The 24433-nt window shown below is 35.6% G+C and overlaps 7 protein-coding genes across 10 annotated transcripts; 5 read left to right on the forward strand and 2 right to left on the reverse strand.

Annotated features, from left to right (window-relative positions):
- Window positions 1-281: 281 nt before the first annotated feature.
- Bma-hmg-5 (Uncharacterized protein) lies at window positions 282-1947 on the forward strand (the record flags this gene model as incomplete). 2 transcript variants are annotated; one of them, XM_043074098.1, is made up of 6 exons in its annotated part: window positions 282-299; window positions 709-824; window positions 900-1089; window positions 1360-1509; window positions 1633-1788; window positions 1894-1947. In XM_043074098.1, the coding sequence occupies 6 exons, from the start codon at window positions 282-284 to the stop codon at window positions 1945-1947; spliced, it is 684 nt and encodes a 227-aa protein (XP_042930032.1). The 2 variants fall into 2 exon arrangements, with proteins under 2 accessions (XP_042930032.1, XP_001898912.1); XM_001898877.2 differs by lacking the exon at window positions 282-299 and having other exon boundaries at window positions 763-824.
- A 1099-nt stretch (window positions 1948-3046) lies between these two features.
- On the forward strand, window positions 3047-4099 carry Bma-fkb-1 (Uncharacterized protein; the record flags this gene model as incomplete). The annotated part of the gene is made up of 4 exons (XM_001898876.2): window positions 3047-3202; window positions 3284-3373; window positions 3807-3912; window positions 4038-4099. The coding sequence occupies 4 exons, from the start codon at window positions 3047-3049 to the stop codon at window positions 4097-4099; spliced, it is 414 nt and encodes a 137-aa protein (XP_001898911.1).
- A 198-nt stretch (window positions 4100-4297) lies between these two features.
- Window positions 4298-6547, reverse strand: Bma-seld-1 (Uncharacterized protein; the record flags this gene model as incomplete). 3 transcript variants are annotated; one of them, XM_043074099.1, is made up of 8 exons in its annotated part: window positions 4298-4441; window positions 4499-4677; window positions 4775-4985; window positions 5395-5550; window positions 5652-5801; window positions 5892-5995; window positions 6089-6125; window positions 6425-6547. In XM_043074099.1, 8 exons carry the CDS (start codon window positions 6545-6547, stop codon window positions 4298-4300), a joined length of 1104 nt encoding a protein of 367 aa, XP_042930033.1. The 3 variants fall into 3 exon arrangements, with proteins under 3 accessions (XP_042930033.1, XP_042930034.1, XP_042930035.1); XM_043074100.1 differs by having other exon boundaries at window positions 4298-4677; XM_043074101.1 differs by lacking the exons at window positions 4298-4441; window positions 4499-4677; window positions 4775-4985; ... (1 more) ...; window positions 5652-5801; window positions 5892-5995 and having other exon boundaries at window positions 6066-6125.
- A 1294-nt stretch (window positions 6548-7841) lies between these two features.
- Window positions 7842-10016, reverse strand: Bma-mdf-2 (Uncharacterized protein; the record flags this gene model as incomplete). Its single annotated transcript, XM_043074102.1, has 5 exons — window positions 7842-8055; window positions 8169-8231; window positions 8481-8601; window positions 9310-9456; window positions 9944-10016. 5 exons carry the CDS (start codon window positions 10014-10016, stop codon window positions 7842-7844), a joined length of 618 nt encoding a protein of 205 aa, XP_042930036.1.
- Window positions 10017-10314: 298 nt separating this feature from the next.
- Bma-cox-10 (Uncharacterized protein) lies at window positions 10315-13039 on the forward strand (the record flags this gene model as incomplete). The annotated part of the gene is made up of 7 exons (XM_001898873.2): window positions 10315-10332; window positions 10639-10674; window positions 11105-11353; window positions 11633-11844; window positions 12133-12257; window positions 12393-12654; window positions 12799-13039. 7 exons carry the CDS (start codon window positions 10315-10317, stop codon window positions 13037-13039), a joined length of 1143 nt encoding a protein of 380 aa, XP_001898908.2.
- A 1890-nt stretch (window positions 13040-14929) lies between these two features.
- Bm13328 (Uncharacterized protein) lies at window positions 14930-18444 on the forward strand (the record flags this gene model as incomplete). Its single annotated transcript, XM_043074103.1, has 9 exons — window positions 14930-15103; window positions 15321-15401; window positions 15549-15707; window positions 15841-16023; window positions 16312-16450; window positions 16545-16822; window positions 17607-17793; window positions 18035-18136; window positions 18206-18444. 9 exons carry the CDS (start codon window positions 14930-14932, stop codon window positions 18442-18444), a joined length of 1542 nt encoding a protein of 513 aa, XP_042930037.1.
- Window positions 18445-19803: 1359 nt separating this feature from the next.
- Bma-fard-1 (Uncharacterized protein) lies at window positions 19804-23264 on the forward strand (the record flags this gene model as incomplete). Its single annotated transcript, XM_001898871.2, has 11 exons — window positions 19804-19995; window positions 20146-20284; window positions 20341-20456; window positions 20531-20728; window positions 21351-21482; window positions 21760-21878; window positions 21966-22205; window positions 22273-22402; window positions 22643-22770; window positions 22862-22927; window positions 23129-23264. The coding sequence occupies 11 exons, from the start codon at window positions 19804-19806 to the stop codon at window positions 23262-23264; spliced, it is 1596 nt and encodes a 531-aa protein (XP_001898906.1).
- Between the last annotated feature and the right edge of the window lie 1169 nt (window positions 23265-24433).

Below are 24433 nucleotides of genomic sequence, written 5' to 3' on the forward strand. Positions count from 1 at the left end.
TTTTCTGAACTTTTTTCCTTATCTTTACTCGGCTGTATTGTAAGTTCAATCGGAGGTTTCACAGCATTTGTGGGATGACAGCGCTCCAGAAATCACTTAACCAACTTTTTTCTTTTCTTTTTTAATTTTATCGGTGTCGTTTAATGTCACAATGCACGTTGCACTTTTGCAATTCGATTTTTACAACTTCGAAATTTCTTTGGGCATTATTATTTGTTTGGTGCATCTCGATTGCTTCAGATATTCAAAATAACATTCTCGAAATAAAGTTGCAATAAGTGATGACAACGGTTGAAAGAGTAAATAATGCGGCATTAACATAGTGCTCAATAATTCTTATAAATCTTGCCAGTTGTTGTACTTGCAGGTTGTGCTATTTTTTACTAGTGAGATTGTTTAAGATTTTATTAACTGGTTTCAATTTAGAGGTGTTTTCAAATATTGCAATAGCGATCTGGTTATAGTCGAATGTCAAAACTAATTTTTTACTTTTGTTCGTAGCATGCTATAGTAATATTTGCCAGAGAAATTTAGTTAGCAGTTTTGATATTATCTGTAATTAGCTCTTATCATTTGAGGGTATCATGTAGTGCGTTTCCGTATATTCTAGGTATTGCAGATTCTCGGGACAAACTGTGTGGCCGAAACTTGCTAACTGTTTATATTTACACGTGCGGTATTACTTATTAACGATTTTGAACCTTTTAGCTGTTGGCGGGCTGCTACGATAACTGTAAAACTGGTAAACAATTCCCAGACTCCATGTTTTCGTTCACATGCAGATTACGTCAAATATCTTTGGCTGAAATGACTTCAGCTATCAGGTATCTAACATGTGTTGGGTGGGATGGAATAGAGGAGATTAACAGTTATTAAAAGTAAATGTTAACATATTACAGATGGTATGCTGCAGTAAAAGCTGCAGGATCTTATGGAAAGTTTGAGCGTCTTCCTCCAGGATTCGGTAAAATAACACCGTTCAGTTTATTCATCAAGGAAAACTTTGCATTAAGGAAAAATGAACAGCCTACAGAAGTTTTCAGTAACCTTACCAAGGAATGGAAAAATTTGGACGAGTTTGATAAAAGAGTTTGTTTTACATTTTTCTTCTAATTCTGAACTCGTGTCCATTCAAAAATTCTTAATCACTCTCTAGTTATTACTCTGAAACGACCTGTTGTTAGGTCAAAATTATACGGAAGGTATTTGTCAGTAATTGCTTGTGATACACTATCACATTAATTTGGTGAAATTTATTTACTCAAAGAAAATGCTACCATTTTGCATAAAAAATAGATTATATTCGAGTTAAAGTTACACATGCACAACATCCTCTTTTTAAACCAGTGTAGGTTACAGAAATATGTTAACGGAGCGTTACGAATAAACGAAGAAAAAAGGTCAAAATTCGAATTACTGGATGAAACTGAGAAAGAGGAGCTTCGCAGACGGGCTAAGAATTTGAAAGAAGCTCGCTTAAAACGAAAAATACGTTTGGAAAGGAGGAAAGTGCGTTCAAAAAACTTGTAGAAGTACAAGATTTTCGTAGTTTTCTTTATGAAAAACATGCGATATTCAAGTTAAAATTTATCGGAACAGTGTAGAAGTTCAATAGTTATGGTTTAATTGTAGAAGCGAGAAATTAATGGTCAGTCGTCAATGTCAGGCTGGATGCTTTTTGTAAAGGAGAAAGCTGTAAAAGGTGTTGCTGACAGTGGTAAAAAACAGCAAGATATCATCAAGGAATTAGCCATTGTCTGGAAGTCACTTCCCGAGTCTGATAAAGATGTAAATTTTTTGTAATTTTTCGGACATATAAATGGTATTTAATGGTCAAATGTTAGACAGTGCTAACTCATGACTGGTTTCAAAATCACATTGACTAAGTTGCAGGCATACAATAAACGAGCCAAAGCTCTTTCAAGAAATGGAGAAATATGTGAATGAATTTATGTGAATTTCCTAATATCTGTTCACCAGTAAGCTATAGTCTCGACTGATGTAGACAGTATATCATCCTAATCTTTGTTCATGTGTTATCCATTGTTATATGTGCAACTTATAGAATTTAGCTATATAGCTATCAGTTTTATTCACCTACTGGTGTGAAGAACCCACGTGGTCCAAACTTATTTATTACTCATCATTATAAGGTTCTCTCAGGATTCCACATTAATCTTTATATTAAAAGGCTTCATCTGTACCATTTCGGTTACTGTTAAACTGAAAGAACTTATAGATATGCTTTTTTTTTCTGTTGAAATATGGGAGATAAAGGAGTCGCATTCGAAATTATGAAGACAGTTGACATGAACAACTAGAATGGTGGTAGGGCAGAAAAATATGTGAATAAGGAATCTGTGGCAGTATGGCTCATCACAATTTTTTTTTTTTTTTTTCGGTTTTGTTTGGGAAATAAGCGCTATAAATGCAGTTGGTTATGCGTAGTGTATGGATCCATTCTATATTCAAAAATCTTTCGTAAGATCATAGAGGAAAGTTTCCTTTCTATTTAGCTGGTAGTGAACCTGTGAATACGTAATGCACGTGCATGTATCGTCTTGCGTTGCGTCGTGTGGATTTGAACTGCTTTTGCAAATTTGTTTCGTGGCCAGTCAAATGCTTTCAGAAACTGAATTATCGACTTCATATTTTTGAACTGTTGTGGTGCCTGTGGTGCCGTTATTTCTTGTGTTAGCATTTCTTTACTACAATATGATGATGTATAAACGGCATTGTTTTTTTATGTGTTCAGTAATTATACTGCAGTGTCATTGTCTACTTTATATTGAACGACTTCGGACCAAACTTAGAGATCTGTATATTCCACTTTTTTTCTTATTCGATTGTTCATCTTCACTTATAGCTTTTATTTGTATGGAGCTAGCTTTTCTTTCTCCAACTTGTATAGTTTTAAAGCCTTTAGCTTTGGTCTGTTATACTCATTTATTGGTCCAGAAGCAGCTTATGAATCTTTATTCTTGGTGAAATTCAAATATTTCAATTGCATCTTTCAAGGTGATCTAATTAGACTGTAGTTCATGAAATGTTAAAGTGCAGTGTTGTCCTATTAGTACTAGTTTTGGTCATGGTTTGTTGCGACGACAAGGAATTAGCCCGTTTGCAAATAGGAGTCAAGAAGCGTGTCGACAACTGCGAGATAAGATCAAGAAAGGGAGATACTCTGAACGTGCACTACGTGGTAAGTTTGCTTCTGTGAGGGGTTTTCCGGGTATGTTATGCTTAACGAAGTCTTTCTGCTGCAGTCTATCCAGTGATTCAGGGGATGTTAGAGGACGGTACCGAATTCGACAATAGTAGGTCTCGCAATAAGCCATTCATATTCACGCTCGGCATGGGACAAGTTATTAAGGTGAGTGCTTTACGACCACGCTCTTTATGAATCGTTTTGGCGCTTCATTGGGAAATCCCAATTAAAATACCAGCTCCCACTTGCACTAGATGACATCTTTCCATCATAAAGTTTTTTCCAACTTGTTTTTAGGTATTGTCAAGTTATATCCTCCAAAATTCTATTGTTTCGTATATTAGCATGTGTGGACATTTTCAATGAATGTCTTTGCTGTCTGAAATGCGAATACTAAATCTATGGGGCATGAATGTGCTGGAGTAGAAATCTGAGAAGTTTGAGCATTACAGAAAATGAGGTGTTAGAGATCTATGAGTGTTGACTGGAAACTTGGTAATTCGAAACTCGCTTTCTTCATCTTCATATCCCGTGACATTTGTGATAGATCTGGAAATACTGTAGTACAACTCTATTTCATCCAAAAAGTTGCTTTAAGGGATGGGACCAAGGACTATTGAACATGTGCGAGGGCGAACAACGTCGTCTTGCAATCCCACCTGATCTGGCATATGGCAGTTCCGGTTCTCCGCCGAAAATTCCGGGTAAGCATATTCAGTATAAATTTGGAAATTGTAATGTGCCTTTTAATTAATCGGTCATCAGCTCCGTAGATTATGTTAGCAATAAACAGTCTGCTACTGTTTACTTAAAATTTTATTACTTTTAGCCGATGCCAGTTTGAAATTCGATATCGAGTTGCTCAAGATTGAACGCGAAGGAGATTTATAGAGTTTTTTGTCTAGCTAAATGTTTTTCCATTAGAATGTTATGTGGAACGAAATTTCACTGCTTCTGTGTTAAGGGTAATGAATCAACATACAAAAATATTTCAAAACAATGCGCAAAAAAATCTATGTCGTAGTTTAGATTTAAAAGGACATAAAATATATATTGACTGGAGATGAATGCACGTTAAGTACGACGTGTTCAGATAAGGTGTATTCTTGAGGCTACAGAGATGATTTTTACGTCTTCAGCAATAACGGCACCACGTGAACCACTGACGACATCACCTACAAGCCATACTGGGAATCCATCAAGCTGTTCCAATTCGGTACTTAAGTGTTTCGCCTGAAAGTTAATGCACAGAGCTACGTTTTCGAACAAATCCATCAAAGAAATGATAACCTGCTCTTTTTCGATGGCAATTAAAAGGCCGCCTGATGTCTCTGCAGATGTTCCACTGAATAAATTGAAACCATTGCCCATCGTTTTTGAGATATCGGCCATGTAATCTATTATAGGCAGGGTATGAATAATAAATTGCACTTCAGCTTTCTGTACTTTCGCCAAACTGTCAGCATGCCCTGTAAGCGAATCTTTTGGTGTTTGCGAACTTCAGGATTCTAGTTTCAGGTAGATTGTGCGCGCTAGAGATGATTAAAAAATCAGAGTAAAGCAAACCTAAAATTCCAAAACCAGTTACATCCGTTGAAGCGTGGGTGCCATATTTTAAAGTCATGCGTGCAGCATTTCTATTTAATCGACACATTTGTTCAACTACTTGCTGATATGCGCGCACAACTCTCGATTTATTTAACCTCAGTTCCTGCACATGTGAATTTCCTCTTTTCAGCCATTCATATGCATTTACTGCCACCTGGCCACCAAGTGGCTGGAAACATGCCAGTAAACAAATTGTTCTTTAAGTCTATTTACCAGGCCTTTAACAGGCTGTTATAACAAGTAGCAAATATAACATCTTAAAAAAGACGTGTAGTAAGAGTGCAGAACTTCAACGGCTCATTACTTTCGGCATTTAATTCAAACTGAGATATATAGTCGCGCTTGTCAAGTAGTAATGACGATGTAGGAAGGAAATATGTCACTGCATGGTAGGTTATGGACCCAGAGACCATACTTCATAGGACAGCGTCATCGATTAACAGTATTCACTAATTCATATTAAGAAACTCCAAAAGATATGAAAGAAAAAAAAAAAAAACTCCAAGTGTGCAAAACACCATTATTTTAAAATATTCAACCTTAACACAAAATTAATAAAAGTGGAAATAAACAATTACTTTGGTGAGCAAAAGGACGTCACCAGGTCGTGCTCCGTCAACCGTAGCCATTTCATTAGCACTGCACACACTTGTAGCTACTCCACCAAGCAGCAACCAAGGACAACGCACTGTTTGGCCACCTCTAATGGCAGTACAAGCTTCTGCTGCAGTATCCTGAAAACTTAAACTGAACACTGCTCACCAGCTTTTTTTTCTGTACTTCAGCCTTCTAAAGGCTCCATGAAGGTTAACATTCTGTGCTGTAATCGAAAAACCTTGAAACCATCGAAGAAATTGGTAGCGACAACATCCCGTTCTTTGTCACTGATATCCTTGGGTATGCCAAGTAAAATCAACATATTGTCACAGTCAACCACTCCCATGGCATACAAATCGCTCAAAACATTTGCACAAGTGATCCTGCCCTAGAATGCATTTCCGCTCCAATATTTAGCAGCAAAAAAAAAAAAAAAAAAAAAAAAAAAAAAAAAAAAAGAAAAAAAAAAACGGCGTGCCATAAGATACGGATCATCAACAAGAGGGTAGAAAAAGTCTGTTGTCTGTACGAGAAACAAGCCTCGGTGTCGCAAAGGAATCACACAGCTATCAAATCCGATACCTATAAACAGTCAACATCATGTCAACTGAATTAAATGGTGCACAGTGGACATCAAACATCAATGTTAAAACTAATCTCTCTCATCGCTTTTGCCATCCGTTTTCAAGTCTTTCAAAAATTCCAACAAAACCTGAAAGAAAAAAAAAAACTCAGTTCTCTAGTAAAATGACAGACGAGAAATCTGCACAAGTCTTTTGTTTTGGGGCTTAATAGAACAGTGATGAAAAACAAGCATCAAAGACAATCTCGATTCAAAATGTTTTGTTGCTAGTCATCCCAAAAATTCCACCCGTTAAAACTTGAAAACTTTTATAATTACTGCGAAATGTACAAATTCTTCCGTCTCAAATTGTTCATCTAAGTTATGTTCACTACTCCATGTCATTATGTCACTGCGACCGATATCAAAACAAGGCATCGAGAACTTACCGCTCTCGGAACCTTACATCCACAACCCTTCATTTGTGTTAGCTTTGTTAGTAAAAAATCAGCAGGCAAGCCATATTCAGCTGAATTGAAGCCAGATTTGATGCGATTTATTACGTTGTTCATTCTGAAAAAGCAAACAAATCTGTTGATACAAAACAGTAAGTTAATACTGGTGAGTTTGATAATCAAACGCAGTTTTTTAAAGCGATAATGCCAACGAAGAATTGCATAAAATGATTCCTGCACCATATCTACACACATCTAACCTTACATATTTTTTGAAAGCTCCCCGTAACAAAATTGATGCAACACTAATATTATATGCGTCTACTTGAGAATTTCGGACCTCATTTAATCATTAACGGCTTGCTGACAATTTTAAAATAACTGCAGTTAGCGATGTACCGTAGCAAGGCAATACAAAGTTCCTCATCTGTTCAATACATTGTGAAAGGTTCGCACAATCTTTTTATTACAGATGATAGTTGGAAATCATATTTATGTAATGAAAAGCATGGCTACAAAAACGCGTGATATGCAAAAATCATGAACTCATTGTAACTACGTTTACAAGGTATGCTGCAGTGTGCATATTCCTATATTTCTAATATTTTACACACAAACACATACATAAAACTCTATATTTTAGCATGATATTTAGCTGAAATATGGCAGTTAAATTAACGTGATTCAGCGACGCATAAACCTCTCGGAAAATGGAACATTTACCAGATTAAAATATCGGCCCATACCAATACTTGATGAACAGTGGGGCCGTATCAATATAATACACAGGATTAATTAATCCTGTGTAACAATCATATGAAAGTACAGTTACGCCATACTCAACCATAACAATTTAAAATTTAAAGTCCTTCATCAGCGCTTTGAATTTGACTTTTATGAAAGTAACAATTTTAACAGACCCTTTCGTAAATCCCATACCTTGACAACATAAAAATGGGACCTCTCAAATTCCTGGTACACATTAGAACATTCCAAACTATCACGTTTTACTAAATGCTAAATATTAAGTCATATAACATCTACATGACATTACTGTCTTCATTTCTAATATAGTAATGCTTTAGACAAATAACTTAAACCCCAAAAAATACAAAAAGTGTAATGAATCAATTACAGTGAAATGCAGAATTGTATATGAAACTTGTATTTAGTTCATCCCTAAAAACTGGTAGAAATAAGTGTAAGCAGATGAGGAAGGATAAGAGAAAATACGATGCTATCTTCCCGCAGGTAACTTGCCCACAACATTTTTGCTCAATACTATTATAATAACGGTGAATTCCCTAACCAACAGAAATTTTCGATCACCTCAGTATTACAGAACTGGTTCCATGGTTCTTACAGTAGTTCCATGCATTCATAAATGAAGTGAAAGATGCAAACAATTACATCACAAGCAGGGTTTGTAAGACACTTGCGTATGCACTGAATGTACAGCCGTTGAAAAAGAACGGAGTTGTACTTGCTCAGCGTCATTAATTATGCATGCATTACTTTCTGTCCAGTCCTCCGGTGTATCCGTCTCTTTACCTGTATAAATTAGCACGTCAAACGAACACGGTGCTTCAAGCAACGGTAGAAACGTTACCGAAGCTGTTATTTGCCTGGAAATGCAACTGAAATAATCACGAGCAAACTTTTGAAATATTTCGGAAGAATGATAGATAAAATTGTGTTTTGAAGTTTGGAGCTGATCAAAACCTAACTTTATTATTACCTGATGACATCAGCTATTTCTTGTTTGATCTTCTTTTCATCCTTTTGTTTCGTCGAGTTTTCACTAAAACAAGAAATTTGTAGGTCCATTTTTTCTGCTTCCCCTTCAGTAACAAACTGGGTTTTTGACTTAAGCCATTTCTAACACTATATCCTCCAGTGTCATTATGTCTGCATAATTAATGACACCTCCACCAAACTTGTGAAGAATGAAAGTCAAGGAATGTTGCCATAAAACCAGACTATCTGATTTTTTTTTTTTTAGAAATCTCCTTTTATCGAAAAAAAAAAAACAACAATAATAACAAAATACCTGTCTTGCTGAATAACTGCATCTGTTTCAATGTCAAATTGCCATCGCTCCAGTATGTCTTTAGTCTGTATATTTGAAATAACAACAACCAGTTTCCTTAACTTCTTGTTTTCCAACCAGTCTGAAAAAAAAAAAAAAAAAAAAAAAAAAAAAAAAGCATTTCAGTAGGAGAACGGCGAATTTAAAATATTTAATTCTGCTAGCAGCAAACTCACAACCAAAACTACCCCAACCTAAGTCACCAGTCGTGATATAGTTCAAAATGGACTCGGTGCCTGTGATTCATATTAGAATTGAGACTTCAACACCTTCCCGTGAGTATCAGCTAGCATAATCTGGAAAATCAATGTAAATGAAGTTTAGAGTATTCCTTATCAAGTGAAATTTAAGCAGTTCGCTCACAGTAACCCTAACCGCTTTATCTCGTATTCAAAGTCGTTTATTCACTCAAAGAAAATCCGGTAGAAGCAAATAATATCCCAACCCCAAGTACCAAAGATGAACATAAACCGCTCTCTGACAATATCCACGAATATAAGTGAAGTTTACAAAAAAATTAATTGCAAAACAGATATGTAGAAATCAAAAAGTTAATCGGAGTTAATGAACTTATAGTAAATGAAGCAAGAAAGAGGGAGCAGATTAGTAATGCAGGAAATACAAATATCTCAGCTAAGTACAAAATCTAGATATCCAAATATCAATTTCTCTTTTTTAAAAAGCAGTACCGAGAATACACTTAAAATAAAATGAAGGAGAATGGAAATTCGATTTAGCTAACCATAATTATACCGATAATAAAACTTAGAAAGAAAAGAAAAGAACCTACATTTGACTTGTTCAAGGAGTGGCGTCAAATACTGCTGCAAGGCCGGATTATTAGTAACGAGCATGGTGAGTCCATATTTCTTTTCCCGTTTGAAAGAATCTGCGGGATATAAACCTCTCAAGTAAAGGATACTATTAAGACCGAAATCTATAAAATCATTTCACTTAAAAACAGAAATATGGTTAAATTGGTACTAGTATTGGTAGTAAGTTAAGGCTTGGGAAATGGAATTTAAAATGAAATTCCGTTTTCAGAAGCTGTGTTAACACGAAATATGCTGAAAGACTGACGCGAACTAGTGAACCTAAGTTAGATTTTTAATTTCAATGGTGAAGCACGGAGGAGAGCACATCTAAGCCGAACAACGTTTTAATTGCTGCAAGTAAATTCTTAATAGGAAAAATTACAGTTCTACAGATTTCATGAAAGAAATAAAGTAAATAAATTAGACCCTAAGTCTGGGGATTATTTTGGCCTTTTGTTGTTTCTTAAAGTGCTCAAAATGCCAATCAGTTACAGCAACTAGAACTATTAACCAAAAAAAAGAGGAAGATGTGATGTGCATGGATAAGTCACCCAACTTCAATATAAATAAACTTTTAGACTGCGAAGATGCAAAACACCATAAGCTTACGAAAAAATTCCTGAATAAGTTGGGCAGATCCTTTGAGACAAATAACATCACGAGTTTTAATAGCCGTAGCCATTGCTTCGTTCTCTGAAATTGGAGTACATGATAAATAAAACTAATTAAGTAATTATAAAATAAGAAAATGTCTGTAAAGTAAAACTATTGCAAATTAGTGTAGCAATGAAAAACTTAGAACAATTAAAACAACTGCACCACGCAATCAGCAGTTAACAAACGAACAGCGTCCAGCCGTAGGTTAACAATGGTGTTAAATACTGTGAAGCTTCATTTATACTTAATTTCTTGGATACGAAGTGAAAATGCGAGCGGGGAGTGAGAGCCTTCTTGATGGCTGGGCTTATTTTCTGGGATAGATGATGACAGGACAGTTGGTTTACTCAGAGATGGGATGGACTAAAATCTCCATGAAATGAGACTTTCGAGTTAAATTCAACGTAGTGTGAACAAAATCTTCAGTTCTCTTCGTTATAGATATTTCTATATTGGCTTATCATTCATATAAAAATGATATAAGGAGATAGGTGACGGATGATCAAATTAGTTATTAATTTGCGGTAGTTATTACTTAGAATTGTTTGGAGTGGAGAGTGGGAAGGAGAGCGGGGGAGAGAAAGGGGAATGAAATGAATATATGAGCAGCATTAACTTCTCACTTTTCATTCTTGTTATTTCATCAGGGATGGAAGGCGCTCCAGCTGCTTAAGGAGACAACTGTAAGTTCCACTATTTTGGACAAATTTTTGAAGATATGGTGTTTCCAATAAGAAAATGTGTGAGCATGTGAATATCGTAAAAGTTCGACGCAAGAGTAACTGTCAAATGTTTTGTTGATGGGACATTACATTTGTATTGCCTAAGCTACTCTACTGGTCCATTTTTGAAAAATAAAGGCAAACAAAAAATATCACTATGGAGCAACATGAGCAGGACTAGCCATAGAATCAAAGTCAGCAAAAATCATAGGAGCATTTTTCGGCGTAATTTCATCCTTTCGACAAGAAAGGGGATCAACTTTCCTTTAAAAAAAGATTGCAGGAGAAGTGTAGCATCTCATAAATGGGCATGATGTGAATGTAATAAGCGTTTCCGCTTTCTCTGTGAATTAGTGAGGAAATGGACCAATGTCTTTGCCAAATTTTTCAGCTCATGCTGCTGCCAGGTTACCTCGTTTGTCGTCTTTGCGTTTCATATATGCCAATTGTTAGTTGGAAGCGCGGCACCGCAGCTCTACCAAAGATATGCACGGGGACAGAGAAAATTATTCCTTTGAGGTTTGCCAGGGCCGAAGAGCCAAAGAGTTCTGAACGAAGGCTAAAACTAGTTATCAGACCAACACCGGAAGATGGCTGGTATGTTATACAACAAAATGGTCTGCTGAAGTCGTACTTACAGGTCTGCCTGATCTGTATCATCGTGTCGTGCATCATTATTTACTTTTCTTGGCACCAACTGTGCATCCAAGATAACTTCAATCACAATGCGGTACTGTGATTAGGTGTTTATTAGCAGTGATCGTTATTAGCAATATTTCTAGTAAATGATCACGGCACAAGTTAATATTTTTTTGATAGCTTCACCTGTTTAATATCTTCCCTTGTTAGTAGTATACCTCTCCCTTGTATAAGTACTGCTTCACTTTAGGTCACTTTCAGTCATCATAAATTTTTGCAGCTTTCCAAAGCAAGACTCACAGCGATGGTAACTACAACAACTGTCAGTGGTTTTATCATGGCCCCAGTTGATTTATCTCTAAGCCCATTAATGGCATGCACTATTGGTACCGCACTGTTAAGCGCATCTGCAAATACTTTCAATCATTTGCTGGAGACACCTTATGATGCTCAGATGAGAAGAACGCAAAGTCGACTGCTTGTCGTGCACAGGTTGATTATTATGGTATTGATGGCAAGTTAGGTAGAGAGAGGTGGATTATGTTGCACTGCTCGGAACAATCTTTGGTATGTTTTTTGGATATAAGCTGTAAACCTGGCAGTAGTATATGAGCAACTTTTCTTTGTTTGGAAATACCACGCATTACAGTTGCATCATTAGCTACAAATGGTTTGCCTTCTTTTCAGACTTCCTCCTTACTAAAGCATACAATGAGAAACTAACTGTCAAATATTGAAGTTGATATAATTCATGATTTTCGAATAAAAAAATCCATTCAGATTTTCACCTTTTCATGCCGTCGGTTTTGCATTGTCAACAGCAATGGCAGGAATGGCAACATTATGGACTGGTTGTAATCCATTAACAGCAGCACTTGGTCTACTCAATGCTTTTTTATATGCAGGTACAGTTATCTTTTTCATTTATAATTAGCTGTATTCCTTTTATCTTAAAGTCATTTCATTTGAAAAAGATCGTTTTTAGTCTTCCAAAACATACGATGCATTTCATCGGTTGCTACTGTATGAAGTTTTTATAGGTGTTTATACGCCAATGAAACGTTATAGTATTGGGTGCACCTGGGTTGGAGCTGTTGTGGGTGCTATGCCACCTTTAATGGGTTATGCTGGCGCCACAGGATCCATCCAACCTGCTTCTTTAGTGCTGGCCGCTCTTTTATATTGCTGGCAGTTTCCTCATTTCAATGCACTCAGTTGGAATCTACGTGCCGACTATACTCGTGCCGGTTATCGGGTTATGTGTGCAGCTAATCAAAGGCTTTGTCGATTCACTTCACTCAGGTGGTATTCACTTATTAACCTTAGTATAATTTATTATATTTATATTATCTAGTTATTATCTCTTTATTATCTTTCCTTTCTTCTCTCTTTTGTTGTTACAATTACTAATCAAATGTTCTCTTTAAGATTTATTGCCCGTTTTAGGTATTCAGCGGTTATTTTACTGCTTTGCTCACTGGGAGCACCTTCAGCAAATCTCACAAAGTGGTTTTTTGCAGTCGAATCGCTTCCATTCAATAGTTTACTGCTTTATCTTTCCTATAAATTTTATCGTCACCCAGATGCAAAGACATCAAGAACACTTTTCCATTACACTCTCCTCCATCTACCTTTAATTATGATGCTAATGACAGTAAGCAAGTTTGGCGATGGCCTAAATGAATGATGATTCTGCTTTGTCGCTTTTTTCGACGAATGCAATAACGACCGCTTTATTCAATTTTATCAATTAATAGAAAATCGTGTTAACAGATTGCAGTTCCTTATTCTGTGTCCATTTCGGACATTATTATTATTTCATCATACGCAACATAGTAAAGTAATACTTCCACTTCATTACTGCCAAATAAACTAGTAACTAACAAAATCTGCATTTTAGCAACATCAGTAGAACTAGGTGATACAAAAGACTTTTATATCAACTAACGACTATGATAATTCTGTTACCTATTATTTCTTACATAAAATGCAAGAAAAAGGCTCATTAACGATCTTCTAATTATCAAAGTTTGATAGCAAGATCTAATATAGTTTAGCTCAACTTCTCCTTCATTACATCTATCATCATTTATATTATTACATCATCTCGTTACTTTCAATGTGTAATGGAGTATGCCGTTATGAGATAGATTGTTTTTCTTCAATATAATTTTTCTTACCGTACAGGCCTTCCTGCTTACAAATCCCTTTTAGTCGTCATACTGTAAAATATGGAAGATTTTTTGAGCATTCGTTTTTCTCTTTATTTCCATTGAAGTCGTTTGCAACTACAAAGGTATTAATAAATGTTCAGGAGACAGTAAAATACATACTTGATTGACATTAAGCGTTGGCTTTAGCCGGTTAGATGTTGAAAAAATGGAAGGCTCAAATTATACCACAGAATCTTACCGAAATAAAAGAGGTTTTTTGTATGATTTTGAGGAATTTTTCCTGCACAACAGTTAATATAAGCCAGGGAAAGATGAAATACATTGTCTAACAAAAAAGAAATTAAACTGTATGTAGCAGACCACAGTGAAATCAAGACGTCTAGATTTGATTGAGTACTTTTCTTAAAACCAATTTTGACTTGACTAGTTTGTGAGAGTGACATAGGATTAAGAAGTCGAGCTCGTCATGGCCGGCTCCGCAGAATTAATACGATAATTATAAACTATAATGACAACGATCGTAAACTTGGGAGTTTATAAGCATCCTGGAAACACAATGTAGTTGAATAGATAAGAGATGCCCAAGGAATTAATTACCTAGCCACGTTTTTTTATTTTCGAGGGAATTTGTATGTGGCTGCTTAAGCTATTCAGGTGTATCACGGTCTTTTGAGATTGATTCGCCAAGATCTACAAGTAAACAGCAGGAATATTTTCTGAAGTATGTAACTGAGTAGTCAGAAGCCTTGTGCTCGCTGTAAAATGCAGTCAGTTCTCAACGCAAACCTTTAACAAAAAAAAAATCTCTGATAACATCATTAGCAAGATCAGTAATAGGTGTGAGTACTAATTCCTTATCCATTTTTGTGTGAAAGCAAACCCAAGAAGATAAATCACCACTCTAATAATGATGAGGTTGTTCAGTGCATATCCAAATGATTTGATACCACAATGAACATGATGATAACATGCAGATGAATGGATATCAACAGATGTTGGAAATGATCGATTCTACCGGCAAAAGATGTGGCTCTTTAATTCTGTCCTGCCTTTCTGACAACTATCCTTTCCGCGCCAACTGCACTAAATGCAGTGCTTTCTTGGATCTCTGATACAATTACATCTGCTTCAGCCTTCAACACTCCTGCACGACGACACTGTGGTAAGTGGGGTAGGTGAAAAAATTGCAGTTTAGTAAGATGAACTCATAGCTGCAATTCTGAACTTATGTATCCTGACAGAAGTCGCATCAAACGTCAGTCAGCTCGGTTGACTTATCACGAGCTAGGCGTCACTTTGTGGTTGGCTGAAGTGATAAGAGGTGGAGCGATATCGATGGTTTCTGTGAGCCCTGCATGTTTTTAACTGGCCACATGGAGTATGGATGCAGAGTTGAGGACGGTATGCGATGCTTGTACGTTTATTTGCTGCGTCGGTTGCTCGCGATTTTATGGATTGCAACCTTTCTTATTGGTATTACTGTGTACTCCCTAAGTAAATATAATGATGCGGTGGATCATGAAATCCAATTAAACTTCGAAAATCGATTACATAGGTTGCAAGACGATTTGAAGAGGGTATGTTGTATTTCCTTCCACTTCACATGATTCAAAAAATGATCAAATCGTACACTTAAGTCGCACTTATCCACTTCCTTGTTCCAGTTCTGTTCTGGGGACCTACCTTGTATTTTAGATCTTTTCGGTCTTTATTGAATAGGTTCAAGTATTTTTGGCTTGCAAATTATCAAACTTTCATATAATTTTCATCTCTTTAACAAAATAAACAGTTTAGACTCAAATGTTGTTAAAGGATCGAGATCGGGAATGTTATTTATCCAACAATTTGCCAAAATTGTTAGCTAATGATACAAAGGTAAGTGAAGCTTTTCTATTCTTAGTGATATTTTTATGATTTATTCATTTCTGATTAATTGATAGTAACGTTGGGTGTAAAAAACTAAAACTTGTTTGAACTCTGTTTATTTTTTATCCCTATTTAATATCTGTAATTTGTTTTCAGGAATTGGCACTACCACTACCAACATTTATCGACTTTTTGCCTCATCTCTATACTGTTCCGAATCACGCTTTACATCCTGCATTAATTTATCCAAATAATTTTTCAAAGATGAAAAAGACGGACCTTGTTATTGGCATACCAACAGTTGCTCGGCTCAATGTACGTTGCTATTGAAATCTTCCACTGTTTGACTGGCGAATTATACTCATTAGTTTGCTTTCTTCTTATAATCTCATTTTATCTGAATAAATAGATTTATCGTTAAAATAATTTATAAATTTGTTATGTATAGCAATCTTATTTGATACCGACGTTGCAATCATTAATCGGAGGAATAGCAAGCAGTGAAATTAAAATGGTCACAATTATTGTTCTCATTTCCGACAGCAAAGGCCCCAATTCTTCATTCGTAAAATATCAGTGCACTTTATTGCAGTCAGAATTTCCTTTTGAACTAAACTCTGGTTTGCTAACGGTATGTTTCATTACGAATCTCCTGTAGTATAATATTTTTCGACAAATATTGTTTCTGTGTATAATTGAACTGCAGCTTAGAAAATCTTTTAGTACTCAATAAGGATGTGTACAAAGTACTTAGGAAAAAGATATAGTTTTTTTATTACCTAAGCTGAAACCTGACTTATTCTATGTCTTCAAAGCAACGCTGAACCAGCGTTGTTTTGTTTTTTATTTTTTGCTTCTTAATTTTTGAGCATAATAAAGAAACAGTGTGTCATTTTGAGTCACAAAAATTTCCTTTCAGGTTATTGTTCCACCTAACGAGTGGTATTCTGATTTATACTCTATCACTCCGACTTTTAATGATTCTCCAGAACGAATGTATTGGCGTACGAAACAGAATTTAGATTATATGTATTTGATGTTATATTCCCAACAACGAGGTAAATTTCAGTCAAAATATGTTAATATTACAAAATTTGGTTAAGGTTATTCAAGTATTCATGAGCAAAGAATTTAAGCGAAATATTATTTCAGGTGAATATTATTTACAGCTAGAAGATGATGTACTCGCAAAACCAGGATACGTCAGTCGCATCAAAAAGTTTATTGATGGAAGAATGACCGATGATTGGCTCATGCTTGAGTTTTCATCCTTAGGCTTCATTGGAAAACTTTTTCGAACCTCCGATCTTACATTGTTACTACAGTTCATCGCAATGTTCCATAAACAGAAACCAGTGGATTGGTTGTTAGATCTGCTGTTTGTAAATCGATATTGTCATCCGGAGAAGTCCGCTAAACATTGTGCTGAGGTTTACATCCATCCTAAAAAAATATGAAATTTCACAACCTCTTATAACCTTTCAACACAGGGTTGTGTTGAAAGGTTATGCTTCAGGATGGTTCATAAGTGTATAATATGTGCATTTCGGCAGGCGTTGCAATTTCATTAGAAAACGCTATAATCAACGTTATAACTTCCAGAACGTACTCGGATCCTATGGAGATTCGGCTAATTGTAGTTATCCTTTTGTTTTGTTCATCAGAAATTCCTGAATATAATGCTTGCTGCTGTATCTTTTTCATTATAAAAACGTCATGCCAGGATCATATTTATTAGCGGTTTGTTGTTTGCAATTAAGCTAAGTTTGAAATCTGATTGCAGTATTGTCACGTGGATCAAGATGTATTATTCTTAAGGGTTTTTTTTTTTTTTATTGGTCTTTTTAAATTTAGATGGTCAGTTGAGATATGTGAGAGAGATTGTGTTGGGAGTTCTTTTACAGCGTTTTTGATGATGTTGCTCTTTTAGTTCATTTGTTGAATTCGTCATTCCTGATATGAAACTTCACTTAACTAAAAACTGGCAAATTTACATGTCAAGCAAGAAGTTTAGGTTCGCGAGGATGCGTGCATCATTCTGTTATTACGCCAAACTTGATATGAAATTGTGTTTCTATATCTCAAACATATTGACGTAGCTAGTTTTAGTTTGTCTTTTATTTCAGTGTTTACCATATTGATGAAATAGGTGAAGTGTTGATGAAATATGTGTGAAGAGTATCTAACATTACCAATATTTCCGTCTTTTTTCAGATTGCGAAGCAGCACCGCATTCGACATCGACCCTCTCTTTTCCAACATATAGGTGTTCACTCTTCGCTGGCAGGGAAAGTGCAGAAGTTACGGGAAAAAGATTTCGGTAAGGCGCAACTTTATATACCACATCGCGATAATCCTCCCGCTAAGATTACCACAACGCTTAAAACTTATATGCTCTTCGGTGAGTCTTTCGTTTTCTGCCGTAAAACTGAAAGAAGTTTTTTAACGGTTTAAGTCACTAACTGTAAGTCACTGTAGTTTATGATTCTGAAGAATCATTCAGTGGTGATAGATTTACGTGACAGGTAAATCTTTTTACTTTTTTAGTATTGTGAAAAGGACTGAGAATTAAGATGGAAAGACTTCTCTACTTTTTTTTTTTTTTTTTTTTTTTTCATATTATAGAAGTTTTTCCGTTTCAGATATTGAAAATGCTTATACCGGCAACAACTATTATTGGGCTTTTGCTCCAGTTGCTCAGGACTACATATTATTCGAATTTTATTCTGCTATTGCTGTGATTGGTTCGTGAACTACATCTTTATTCAAATTCGATACACAGTCTTATTGTCAATTAAACGGAAGTATTTAAGGCATTGTTATTCGTACTGGTAATCCCGAACATCAATATGACATATTGGATGAAAATGCGGAAGTGCTACTGAGGAAAGTGAATGAAGACAATTTCACCTCTATAGCCCATTTCAATGAACGTGGTACTATACGAGTCGACTTCACTAAGAGCGTCAGAGTGACTTCATTGAAAATCGAAATTCATGAGGAAAGCTCCAACTGGCTAATCATCAATGAAATGCATATCATTGTAGAATAAGATTATGTGATCTATATTTTTGAATATTATATAAAAAGCATATGATTTCTTGTTTAGGTGCTATCGATGTTTTTCAACACTCAGTTCGCACGTCTGTGTTTTATCTACGTGAATTGCTCTTATTTTGCTATCTTTTTGAAACAATCATTAAATTAAGTAGTTGATTTTTTTTTTTTCTGTAATTCGAGTAGAAGGAGTCACATGGTGAATATCATCGAGTGAAACGGAAGAGTGCCAGATGAATAGAGCTGCCTGGGCTCCTTATAACTTGTTTACTGTACAGCGAATCGTTTGTTTTAAAAAATCGAACATATTACGTGGTGACTGCACTTACTAATTGATGTTTCATGGACTTCATAGAGAGGTAAAATATGAATTATTCGATATATATCTTTTGTGAAATCAATACAGAGATCGATGTATATTGTTTCTCATACACTAGTACAGATACTGTTAACCAGTGGTGCACCTGATTGCGTTAGTTTATGGTGATGAATTGATGCATGCAAGTATGCGGTATTCTTTTTTTACAGCTTTGCTGTCAGTAAATTTTCATCGTAGTTCTCTTGTGCCTCCTAAAGCCAATGTTACATCTCTACTTATATATTATGCATAAATTTTATTGGGGTTATCTCCCAGGTTCGTGACGACGGTATGCTGACTTGTGATATGTGTTCTAGTATTGCAATGAAGTTATTTAATGACGGAAATATTATGTGGACTGGATGTTTGCTTCCCTTGTCCTCCCTCCCCCTCCCACCCCGTAGACAGTTTCAGTAGACATCGATAGCGACTTATCAGTAGGCGAAAAAGAAGAGAGGTAGTTCAAAGAGCAGAGTCTCAACGGTTGTTCAAACATGGTCATTTCTCGAACGATCAGTCATCTCGAACCTCCTCGCCACATTTTTCACTTGTTGTGAAGCGGACGTACGACCGCGATTTATTAACAAGACTTGTATAGTAGTTCCACTTTGCTGTCTTGTTCACTTCAGTTTTTCTTTGTCCTTTCGCTGTGCCTTCACTTATTTCTTATTTTTCATGGGTCTTTGATCATTCGAAAGATTCCCCCTTTTTCGACCTAGTCTGTGGTACCGGTACTTATTTGAGCAGATGTCCTACTAGTTATTATTTTAATACCACTTTATAGAAAATCCAGGAGTACTACCTAATTGATTGAAAGATCAAACCAATAAGAAATTCCTTCGGTACTCAGTCTTTCTAGGCGACTAGTTATTGCTGAATTAAGGAAGCGATTATTCTACAATACTACTGACGATAAATTGACATCTTTGTAGCAATGGTACAAATTAATTGGTATGTATTCATACTGTGATGGTATATAGTGTTTTAGGGTAATCAATGGGACATAGTCAGCAAGTGACAGATATATACGCAGGTCAAAGTGTACTGGTCACTGGTGCAAGTGGCTTTCTTGGTAAGGTCCTCATCGAAAAATTATTATATTCAGTAAACTCATTAAAAAATATATATCTGTTAATTCGTCCGAAAAATGGTCTTGGCCCAAAACAACGGATGGACACAATTGTTCAGGTTTGTGTTACCTTTCAAGAAAAGAATGTCAGATGTGAGGAGTTTAAGGCATAAAGTTAATATAGCTTTTGTTAAAATATAGATATGAATACATAGGCATTCGGTGCAGAAGTGTTAGCCAGATTCTTAATTATGATTTCAATCTTACAGGGTCCATTGTTCGACCGACTGCGTCGGTCTAATCCTGGAATATTCGCAAAATTGATACCAATTGGTGGTGACATTATGGAAGAAGGTTTGGGCCTCAATCAACTGGATATGCAAACTATTTGTGATGAAGTTTCTATCGGTAAGTTAATGGAGAAAGCACTTCGCCAGACTTAATATCACAACCATTCATTTCAGTATTCCACTGTGCGGCAACCGTGAAGTTTGATGAAGCCTTACGAATATCTGTAGAAATGAATGTTCTGGGGACACAGCGACTTGTCGCTCTTTGTCATATGATTAAAAATTTACTTGTAAGTCTTCAGATGTCTCATTCTCGTGTTTGTCTGGTATAAGTTTATCTGGTTTTTAGACATATCTGTTGCAGGTACTGGTTCATGTCAGTACAGCATATGCAAACTGTGACAAATCAAAGATATTAGAGATAATTTATCCCCCTCCTGTGCCACCAAATAAACTTTTCGAGGCTATCGACTGGATGGATGATGTGGTAATTGATGCTATTACGCCACATTTGCTTGGTAAAAGGCCGAACACGTACACTCTAACAAAAGCTCTTGCTGAAGTTCGTTTATCTCAGACATGTATAATATATAAGCTTCATAGTTTTTCCAATACATAAATATACGAAGGTGAGGAATATACGAAGGTATATCAAGGTGAGGAATATACGAAGGTACATAAATATACGAAGGTATATCAAGATGATGCGGAAGATATTTAGTAAGTTATGTATGCAGCATTCAGGGGATAAGTGTGATAAAGCTTGGATATATTGTTGAAGCGTCTCTTTGAGCTAATTATTGGTAATGCAATTCGAATTTAACTGAAGTGGATAATTTGATTTGCAAATTTTGTCTCCAAAAGTTGAGGTTTATACGGCAATATTTGTTTAAATTTATCAATTTTGGTAATGCAATGGAGTCATTTAAAAGAAAAAAAAAAAAAAAAATCGGAGGTATTTGTGGAAATATTTTTTTTTTGAGGTTTTGGTTATGTTAACCATTGGAGATTTGGATTTTATAAATGAATATTTCGATGCGACTTAAGAGAGTAGGAATGATTTTAAGTTATAAATATTTGATGTTGATATTGTCAGAACTAGCAATATCAGTATTAAATTTGCTGATACTCAGTACTCATGCTTCAGCTGGTACTCATTTTTGGTCAGTTTGTCTTTTCTTTAGGTGCAGCTGATGGAAGATGCAAGGCGGTTACCGGTAATTATTGTGAGACCGTCAATAATAGGAGCCATGTGGCGAGATCCCCTTCCTGGTTGGACAGATAATTACAATGGACCAACAGGAATTTTTGCTGCTGTGGGTTTCATTTCGCTAATAACAGGAATCGATCAGCGTCACCTTGTTTCCCCTGGATTTTGCTGTTCTGGTGGAATTGATAAATTTCTCATTTCATCCATTTCTATACCCATCTGTGCTAGTTAAAAACATTATTGTCATCTTACTGTTAAGTTTATCCGATTTTGAGGCATCTATGCAATCTGAATTTTATTTCTAAGAGAGGTGTGATATTTGGTTTTGCAGTCGATATGACGTTAAGCCCACTTTGCAAATGGGAACAGGTTGTGTTTTATAGTGCGGCAAAGGTGTACTGACAAACATGTGTGGTAGCAGCTCAGCGAAAGCGGACATAATACCAGTCGATATTGTTTCGAACTTGATGATCGTTGCTGCAGCCCACAGAACTTACACCGAGTAATGTTTTCATATGATGTTTCGTCAGTCACACTGTTACCAAGAATTTCCTACCTTAATGAAAAATGGAACTATGTAAATGTTTAGGTATGAATCGATACCGGTAATACACTGCTGCTCAGGAGCTTTAAATCCCATTCAGTGGGATTTTATTGTTAATTTCATCGAGCACTTTTTTCGCACTTATCCGCTGAACGAATGCTATCGCATTCCATCAACTCATTTTCATTCCTCTAGATTTCTGTTCGAATTCAATTTTTATCTGAAGCACATGGGCCCCGCTTATCTTATCGATCTTCTGAATACGTTCTGGGGTCCAAAAATAAGGTAACTTTCTTAACAAAAATCTCCTTTTTGCTTATATCACTTCTTTTTGTTGCTTACTTTTTTGCAGATTTACTCGTGTCTACCAGAAAGTTTTGAGACTAGTTGAAACGCTTCATTATTTTACAACTCGAGGTTGGGATTTTGATTCCAAAAGTCTCATCGAATTGTGGGAAACAACTTCAGAAGAGGATAAAAAAGTTAGTTTACCATATTCTTACATGTTTTATGTCTTATTGTGCCTTTCCATGATTAATTTTTTTGCTAATTATTGCTGGAAATGGTGTTTAATCCTTTGAAGAATTATGCTGGTTCTATTTGCATTTCCCTATCATTATACAGTGAGATCTACTACATTTTTCGACCTGCAGTGAACAAGAACACATAATTTTTAAAAGTTTTGTATACTTTTTGTCACGCAATTGCTCGTCACTTTACAGATATTCAATTTTGATATACGACAGTTAGATTGGAATTCGTACCTGTTCGATTACCTTATGGGCGTTAAACGATATGTGGTTAAAGATAGATTGGAAGAACTTCCAAAAGCAAGACGAAATCTTTCTTGGTATCCAAGCCCTAAAACTATTATTTTCTTCGGTTTATAAATGTTTTATATATATATATATATATATTTATATTTATTTATTTATTTTCAGGCTGAAGATATATGCTGCAGTTTTCAACGCTTTAATTTGGTGGATTTCTGTACGTATATTTGCAAGGTTAATTTACCCCACTATTTCTTCTATTTCATGAAGAGAGAGAAGAAAAAATGGTACTCATTAGCAGGAGAGGAATTGTCTGTCCAGTCATTGATATATCTAGTTATTATGTGTTTAACTGAAATGTCATTTGAGTGACATACATTCTGTTGCAGTTACCTGCTGGTATCGTAATTTTTCTCACCAAAATTATATTTTCAGACAGCGTTCTAGAAGATACCGTTGGTTTAGTGGAAGTATTGGGTTTTTGTTGACATACATTTGGTCAAATTACAATTTTCGCCCACCAGTTCGTTTGAAAAGCCTTGAAGAATACAAGCAAAGAGCAACTTTTTAAGTGAAACATTATATTTAGCTGTTGAGCCACTGTGGCAGGGATAGTTTTTGAATTGAACACACAATAAATCAGCTTGTGTTTCACTTGTTGATTTGTTGCAAGGTTGTTCATTTGTTTGAATTATTGAATACTCCTGGCTATGAACATGCTCCCTGGCTCTCTTATGTTGCTCCCTGGCTCTCTTATGTTTGTAAGCTAGACGACATTTATGTTCTACGACTGTTATCAATGTATTGTAGAAAGGATCGCCCAATTTCAAAAGTCTTTTATTAATGAAATTTAATACTTGTTCTCGTTATAAACAGTGTACTAAGTTCATTGAAAGCTTTTTCATATATTTGTGATATCCACAGACGAGTGCACTGTATATAAGGTAAAGTGTTACATGCAAAAACTGAAGTGCTGATGTAATTAAAGCGTGTGATTTACTGCGAATCTTTAAATCTAGTTGTAAAATGGTAATTTCTGATTTAAGTAGTGATGTTCTAGAACTGACATTCCCACTCACATCATCTTTCCTGTTCTCATATTCTCTTAATTCTTCATATACGTTTGCTCTAGATTTCATTATTTCGGTCCTGCTTATTCTGGTTGTATGGGAACGCGCACACAAAGTTCACTGCCTCTGAATGTTATTGGTTGTTTTTATAATCCAGAAGACTGTCCAAGTGTCTAGAATTTCTTCAGTGACATTTTAGAAAGCTAACCGAATATACACAGTGAAAGTATATAAGACCAGTCCAAAAGGCACTGCAAAATATCGATGAGATTAATCGCTGTTTTGATTGGCTCTGCTTCAGATACATTTATAAAAGCATTTTTTTTTTTTTTTTTTTCTTTTGGAATGTAGTTGCTTCTTAATGCTAAAGTCGAGGTCATCGTACTGAGAAATCATCGTTTCATCTTAAAATTATGTCCATTATAAAACTATGAGTCGTTGAACTGCGTTTTGCATTGAGGCTTTGTATGTTGAAGTGTTCTCTTCCATACCCCTTTTACAGTGATATAAAATGAGCATGAAGTTGTGAAGAGATTTGTGTCAAACAGTGACTCGAGTTCCGCTACAGAATGGGTGTAGATCATGTGCATATAGTTCTGCATGTTAGTTGGGAGTCTGTATGTTAGGAGAGTGAAGATGTATTTAGTTCATTATTCATCGCAAGTTTCAC

The sequence above is a fragment of the Brugia malayi genome (genome assembly GCF_000002995.4).
Source record: "Brugia malayi strain FR3 genome assembly, contig: Bm_v4_ChrX_scaffold_001, whole genome shotgun sequence".
NCBI classification, from domain to species: domain Eukaryota; kingdom Metazoa; phylum Nematoda; class Chromadorea; order Rhabditida; family Onchocercidae; genus Brugia; species Brugia malayi.